Genomic DNA, 7,955 nt, shown 5'->3' with positions numbered 1-7,955 from the left:
TACTCAAAATGGGGAACTGGAAGCGGCGCGGGAAGGAGAGGGCCCGGCCAGCACCAGCCACCACACCCGTCCCCACACCCGAAGCCCGGGCAGGCCCCGCACCGCGGCCGCGCTGCCAGGCGGGGCTCCCCGCGGCGGGGCGGGCTCGCCCGGGTCCCCGGTACCGCCCAGGCCCCCGGTACCGCCCGGGCGGGGCGGGGCGTTGCTGGGCGCCGCTTCCGCCTGGGTCGGGGCCCGGCGCGGCGGCGGCGTTGCGGCGGGAGGCGGGGGGGGGGGGCCAGCATGCTGAGCCCGAGGGAGCGCCGCGGGGACCTGGCCCGCTTCTACACGGTGACGGAGCCGCGGCGGCACCCCCGCGGGCACACCGTCTACAAGGTCACGGCGCGGGTGAGTCAGCGCCCGGCCGGGCCCGGGCCCCGGCCCCGGCCTCCTCCGGGGCACCGCGGGCCGCCGCCCTGCCCCTCGCCTCCTCAGGTTCCCGGGCCCGGCCTGCCGATCGTTTGGTCTTTAAAGCAGCCGCGGTGTGCGGAATAGAGCCTGCGGCTGGGCTGTCGGTGGGCATCCTGGCGTCCCCTGCGCGGAGCAGGCCGGTGGCGACGTGGAGACCCCTCGCAGGGACGAGGGAGGGAGGAGGGAGGAAGAGGGAAGGCTGGGGCACGGTGGCCTCTCCTGAGCTGAGCCTCAGCCGTCTCCTGCAAACTCGCAGCTTCACCTCACGTTGTGGTTGCCTCAGACGTGTTTTGCAATTAACTGTCGATTTCTCTCCCGTTTGTTGCAGGACACAGAATAACTTAAAACCAAGAAACCCCCGTCATTCTTTTCCCCCCCCTCTCTTATCCCCCAGATCTCTCGCATAAGTTACAATCGAGTTTCTCTGTCTTCCTGCCTGCCCCGCAGAGCACTCAGCTCTGGAGGGCAGATGAGGGAGCAGACTACGTAGGGACAGCACGCCTACGCTGGAAGTGCAGAGCTGTTTGAGCTGAAGAATATTTAGAGAGCCTCTTTCTTAAGGGCTGTGTGTGTGCCTAGGGTTCAACCCCGTTTGGGCAGAAGAGGGTCTGGCTGAGCGAGAGGCCTAGCAAGAGAGGAAGGAAGCTGAAGCAAACAACTGTGTATTGGGAGAGCTGACTTGGTGCTGGTTTTGCTCAAAGCTCCTTCTGTTCCCCTGGGGAAATGGCTTGCTTTCTTTTCTCCTCTGCTTTCCTATTTAAGCCAAAAAGGGAGGGGAGTAAGTATAGTGGGATATATTGAGAACATCAGAAGGTGTCACAGAGGGACAGAGTTTGTTTAAATGACCTGTGATCTTGTAGTTACCGTTGTTGTAGATGTTCTGCCCATGAAAGCAACGTATGTTTATATGCACCCTTCCCTTCATTCAAAGAATACAGCATTCTGTATGTGTATGTGTATTGTAGCACTCAGGCTGTTTGACTATGATCACTTTGTGTGACTTGTGAAACCAAAATTTTTTTTTTCTTTTTTGTCAAATATATGTATACAAGTCCACTGAACACAAATATGGGATGTGTTTAAAATGTTCTTTTTAGCCTAATAAAATGTAGTATTTGTTCTTTCCTATGATGTTTTAATCTAAAAAGCCTTTCCTGAGGTAGGGGCAAGGAGGAAAACAGTGCCATCATATCTTTCTGTAGGAGCTCATTATGGGCTAAGTCTGGGTGTGTGTTTTAAAAAGTTGTGTCGGTGCAATAGGTAGTAATAGGAATGAGCCAAGACTTTTGCTTATTTCACTCTGGTGACTTTGTTCTTACTGGCTAAAGCCAGTTAAAATGCTCTGTGATATTTTGGTTTATGTAGAGTTGTTCAAAAGCAAGTTGTAGCTAACTAGTGAGGAATGTCACTCTTTCTCTGTGACCCATAAATTGTAGATGCTCTGGTGCTTTTCCAAGCAAGGCAGAATCAGGCGGTGTGTAGACTGCGTGTGGTTTAGTACAGAGCAAGGAGCTGATCAGTCTGTGAGCTGTCCAGATTAAACTGCGCTAACCAAAGATCGTTAGTTCTTCAGCGTGTTTTGATATCTAAAATCCTCAAAGTGAAAAAATACTTCTATGCCGCAAAGGATGCTTTGGATTCACAAATGTAGAAGTATAAATAACTTATGTTTTAGTAGGGCTCTATCTGGTAATCTGTCACGTAGTACTTGAGGTGAGGATTTGGGGAGTTAGAAGCTGAACAAAATGAAAACAGTTCAATGTGCATATCTGTTACCCTACCTTTTTCTCTCTTCCTATTCCTCCCTCCTGTTCCTGCAGTGGTCTGGCTCCATGGTTGATATCACAGCACTACAGCTGTGTTTGCTGATCTGATGCTCAACAACTTTGGGGGACCGCCAGGAAAAAAGTGAGGTGGATCTTCCCATTGTGTTGAATACCCTTCTGGCTAAGATCTAGGGTAGTCAGTACGTGCTAGTAGAGATATTTGATTCCTTCAGTGGTGTACGAGTGAATCCTTTGTGAAATTAAGTTAAAGGAACTTTCTGTTCCAGTGTAATAATAGATTATTATTAATGGATGAGAAAGCACTTGTTTAGTGTGTCCTAAACATCTGACCCAAAGGCACAACTACCCATGCGGTCTTTTCTGAATGCTAAGATGGTCTATCCTTATTGCATCTTTTTTTCAAGGTTTTGTTTGTATACCAGAGAATATATGTTTTATTTACTTGTAAACTGTGAAATAATTGTAAGTGCAGAGAAGATTAAATTAATACTGGCTTTTTAATATCCATTTTGAAAGTCTAAAGAACAGAAAGAGGTGTCGGCAAGTTGTGATATGAGAAATGTTCTTTAATGATACATGAAAATATAGGCCACTAATATATGTCAGATAATTTAGAAGATTACAATTACTAATGAAAATTAAATTTCTAATGGGTTATACTGGATATCTGCAAATCAGCCAAGGAACAGGATAATCTGAAATACTTTGCTTAGTGGTGAGAATCCTTGCAGGATCTCTGTTTTCAGAGTCTAACGCAGTAATTGTGCATCGCTTAGCTCACTGGTGGGTATCCTAATGATATTTTTAAAAATAGATGAAAGTTGCTTGCATTATGGATTTGTAGAGGGAGCTGACTGTATTGATCCTCGTGGGAGGATTACAAAAGTGCACTGAAAATTTGGGGGATTGGATCATCTTTGCCAAGTCTCTAGGTTGATTGTCGGTTGGATTGAAGGAGCAGACCTCTTCTGAGGTTGACCTTCAGAGAAGGATATGAAGAACAAAGTAGGACAACACATAAATTATTACGTACTGACTTAAAGTTGGCATGGCTGGTAGATATAGAAGGCGATGTAACATTAGAACAAGTGTGAAACAGGGCCTCTGGGTTTTATTCCAGATTCTTACTAACTGGCTGGGTAATTACTCATCTCTCCGGGTCTCCATCTGCCCATCTGGTAACTTACCTAGCTGCCAAAACTGTTGCAAGGCTTTAACTAAAGGTGAACTGCAAAGCAAAGCAGTTGGTGTGTGCCCTTTGGTGTTCTTCTGTGATGTGTACCCATGCCTATGATATCTTCTTCTCCCAGCTCTACAGGCTCCTTATATCAAGTATGCCAGCTATTAGAAAAGAAGATTAGAAATATTTTACTAATTGTACATATGAACTTCCTGGTAGTGAATGAAGGAGCAACAGCTGCCAAGGTTAAAATTTGGTAAAGTTGCCAAATGTTAGATTACTCAGGAGTGAGGAAAAGTTGAGGAAGGTTTTATCAATGTAGACTACGCTGGAAGAAGAGGACTTTGATGTGCAAGGTGAGAGAAAGAACTTAGACTTGTGAAGGGAAATGTTTTAGGTCTTTTGGGAGGTTGCTAGAGAAGGTAACACTTCTCTGTTGTTTTGTCTCCTCCAAAATGTGTGAAAGATTACAGTGGTTGTGCTGTGTAGTGAACTGATGTTATGAAATCTGGGAAGCTTTGACAAGGATTCTTAAAAAATGAAAGGGAGGAAGAGAGTTAGTTTGTGGGGAGTACGAGGGGTGTGCTATTGTTGCCTAGCAAGAGGAAAGTGTAGATTCAGTGACTTCCATCTTAGAGCAGCAGCTGTGTGGTGCTTGTGGTACAGTGGGATGGTGTTTTAGTCCCTGGGGTACAAGGAGGGTGGACTCCTTGCGCTTGCCTATATGTATCACTCACTGCATTAATTGCTCTGGGGTGTGTCAGTGTGTGGATAGTCTCAGTTTGGCTTGAGAATGTCCTGATTTGCTTTAGCTAACAATAGGCTGATTGTTTTGTTAAACAGCTTTGGCTGAGTTATAATGAAGGATATACTGACTTGCACAAGATAACTGCAGTTATAAATTAAAGATGTATTTATTTGATTTGTTTGTCTCTGTAGATATGGTCTTAGTGCTGTTTATAAGCCCAATACAGAACTTGGATTACAAAGTCTTTTGCGATCAATAGTTATTTAAAGAAAAAAATCCTGACAAACTACAGGCTTCTTCATGGTGTGTAGCCAAGCCTTGTTTTCACTGCAATTTTCCTCTGGACAAAGTCATTTATAATTAATTAGGCAAAGAGTGTTTAAGGAGAAACAAATACACAAGGATAGCGAGACGTGTGTGCACATTGAGGGCTGTAAGTAAAGTGGAAATACTGTCTTAGTAAATGCAAAACCTCACATTCGCAATGGGGTTGTGTGCAGCTTGTATTAAGACAAGTAGCCTTAATTAGCTCCGCTTATTGGGAGTAATGTGGCCCTCGCATGAATTAATAGGAAGAGACTGGAAAGATGATGGAGGATGTGCTCTATGTAGCTTTGCTTTGTGAGATGCCTTCTGTTCCATTTTGATTGGAATCTACATCTTTATTTCTAATCACAGCGATTGACTGCTGCTAAAATACCTCCCCATGTGTTTGGATATTAGACTTCTCTAAAACTGAATGAAAACATTTCTGAGTGCAGAGAAGCATGCAACTGTTTGCCTTTTTCCAGATTTTTCTCTTCAACAAACCATTGTATATTACTTTTTAACTTCCAAGCTGCAAATCCAAGCGCTCATATGTTTTTTTGTTTGTTTTGCTTTTCAGATTGTTTCAAGAAAAAATCCAGAGGATGTCCAGGAGGTAACAGTTTAAACTTGTGCAAATGTCTTTGTGTATGACAGTATGCCTTTTGAAGCATCTTTGATGTAATTTAGCAATTTCTGTGTGTTTTGTCATTGTAATTGAGCAAACAGTTAGTTCTTTGTACGTTTCCATTTGTCTTTAGCTTTCACAGTTGAAAACAGTAGCCAGCGTAACATGTTGCAATTCTGCCCTCAGTGATGAATCGTGACTTGAAACAAAGTCTGAGGGAGTAAAGTGTCTTTTGATGACAAAACTGCTTTGATAACTTTGCAAGCTTTTTTCTCAGGTCTGGAATTGGCAAATTGATGGTTACTTAACTCCTACTGGTAAAATTAGAGATCAGTCCACAATCTAAGTCTTAGCTCTCAGCTGCAGGTACTCTTTTCCTCTTTAACCAACACTTCACTGAAAAGCCTACATCATTACTGTCTATTAGTGAAGAGAGAAAATGGAGGAGCGTAGGAGTAGTTGAGAGAGATTAGACTTCAAGTCATATATTATGCCTCTCTCTCTGAGGCTCCTTAAGTTTTTTCCAGTGATATACTTCGATAAAACTTTGAAATTGCTTATTCTTTGCCTCTTCCAAAAAGGCTCTGAATAAGGGTCTGCTGTATTCTTGTGCCTCTTTAATACCTCAAAAGACTGTCGGGAACCATTAAAAATATGTCATTTGCCTGTGGGTTGCGAGTTTGCTTGTTTTTTAGATTAAAAAACTTTTTTCCCTCTTGATTTCCTTCGGACTAATGACTTGACTAATACTATTATACTATATACATGCAAAATCTTCCTTCAAAAGCACAACCTTATGGCTTTTCAGACACTGTGTAACATATGCATATGTTCAATTTCTGGTGCAGTCTCTTACTACAGTTGAGGAGAACCTGGATAGTTGATGAAAGAAGAGCCCATAAATGAATTCATTGCATCTCTGTGTGGTCAAACGAGTTACTGATTAGTGGCTTGGCAGAGGTGAGAATTGGCTAATACACCTAACACTCCTTTGCTGCATCCTTCTTTGAAATCTTGAGAATCACAGAAATATAAGCATTCATGCTTTTTGCATTTTTAAAATCTCTATAAGATTAAAATAGCCTATCAGAATTGGAGAATATCAGGGATCCAGTTTTAGAATTGCATTACTGTAGTTTGTACCTTATCCAGGGAGACTCCTGAATTGAACTTATTCATGAGTACATACTGCCATTACCTTATTCTTCATTTATGGGATAAACACTTTATAGCAGCTGTTGATGAGCCATTCATCAGAAAAAATATATTGTAAGTGTCTTTCGGCTAGAATATTGCATGAATATATGTTAAGTAGTTTTGAAACAATAGCAAAACCATATCTTTTAGTTATTGCTTTGATTGTTGCAGTGATCTGTGGCTGTAGGTTAGCCGTGCAGGATTCAACAAACTTTAGTCCACAAGAAGATATAAATGTGCTATGAACTTGTTGGTGATTGCCCTTTTCCATCCTTCATTGTATCAGATTAATTACTTTGTATGTGATAGCATGTTAGGTGTGGTGTGATTGTTATGAACAAGCATCTGAAAGTACATAGTGATTAAAAGGAGTATCCTATATGCTAGTTGCCATGAGGGTTAATTGTAGTCCAAAACCCACATATGTTGGGAGCTTTTCTGTTATACTGACTTCCTATGATAGAAAAAGAATTGTGGGCAGCCTTTGAAAGAAAAATAATATGCTCCTAACCTGCTTCCACTGAAAGTAAACTTACTTCAGTTTTCCGGAATGCTCAATTATAAATTCAGTAGTCAGAATTTTGTGCACACAACCACCCTTTTGCTTTATGATCTGTCTCATGCAACCTCCTTTCTGTACCCATATAGGACCATTTAGCTGTGCCTGCCTTTGCATTCAGAAGCCTCTTTTAATGTCACTGCTGAGATGTTAATAAGTACATTACATATGTACAACTGTACATAAGGCTGTGTACTGTGACCTCAACTCTACTTGCAAGTTTTCTGTCATCTCTTTTAACTGTCCTTTGAGATAGAAACCTTTAATATAACATCTCACCCACTGCAGCCAATTACAATTCAGGATAACTTCAACTGTTGTTGATGGGAGAGGAAAGAGGATAGCCTTGTAAAGGCTTTCTTCTCTAAAGGGTGAAAGAAGTTAACGTGGAGTTGTGTGTGGAAGAGTTACTAGATACAGAAAAGCTAGCACACTTAACTTTAATTTCCTTCCTTCTGGGGGTTGATGGTGGCAACATGGCATGTGAGGCAATTGTAGCTAGGGTAGTCTTGTGGGTTTTCTTCCTCTCATTCACAGAGGAGAAAGGGTTGTTCACTGTGGAACAGATGAGTCGCATGAGTTAATAGAGACTGTCTCTAGCCATGACAAGCACCTTATTGCATTACAAGTCCAACATATGTTTTATGATACACTTGCTGTGCTTTATTGGGTCTCAAAGTGCAATGTGTCTTTTCTCCAAATCTGATTTCTAATGAGTATGTTAGAGTGGGAACTTTGCTAAATTTGCTGAGATGCGTGCATGCAAAGGCATGATTTCCATGAGCTTGTGAAAGGTTTTTAGGTTGATCTGGACTGCTTTTGCAATGCAAGCTACTTATAGATACTTACTTTTTTTTCCTCTTAGCTATTGGAAGATCACCCTCAGCAGTAGAAAATGATGTTTTAGTGGAATCGACTCTGATGTTCTTATATTCTGGCAACTTTTAATGTTGTCTCCAAGTACTGACAATGCAGTAAATTAATATTTCAAGACTTCACTATCTTAAGCAATGTTATGTTCTTTGTGCACACTGCTCAAGAAGTGCTAATCATTCATATTCTGGATATCGGGTTAGATGGAAGTACAGCAGTGAAGAAAT

At 42.4% G+C, this 7,955-nt stretch overlaps 1 protein-coding gene across 2 annotated transcripts in view; it reads left to right on the top strand.

Moving 5' to 3' along the window:
• The first annotated feature begins 220 nt into the window (after positions 1-220).
• RPS6KC1 (ribosomal protein S6 kinase C1) overlaps positions 221-7,955 on the top strand; it is a 90,593-nt gene continuing 82,858 nt past the window's right edge. Inside the window, exons 1-2 of one of the 2 annotated variants that reach the window (XM_042789735.1) lie at positions 221-387; positions 5,052-5,087. In XM_042789735.1, the coding sequence (XP_042645669.1) occupies positions 283-387; positions 5,052-5,087 (141 nt within the window). In that variant the 5' untranslated portion in view covers positions 221-282. The remainder of the gene's footprint in view (positions 388-5,051; positions 5,088-7,955) is intronic. The other variant, XM_042789734.1, reaches the window with a different exon arrangement.

This window comes from Tyto alba, unplaced genomic scaffold, assembly GCF_018691265.1.
Source record: "Tyto alba isolate M040663 unplaced genomic scaffold, T.alba_DEE_v4.0 Super-Scaffold_16, whole genome shotgun sequence".
Lineage (NCBI taxonomy): Eukaryota > Metazoa > Chordata > Aves > Strigiformes > Tytonidae > Tyto > Tyto alba.
Note: the sequence above shows the minus strand (reverse complement) of the source record. Positions and strands in the feature narration are given on the sequence as shown.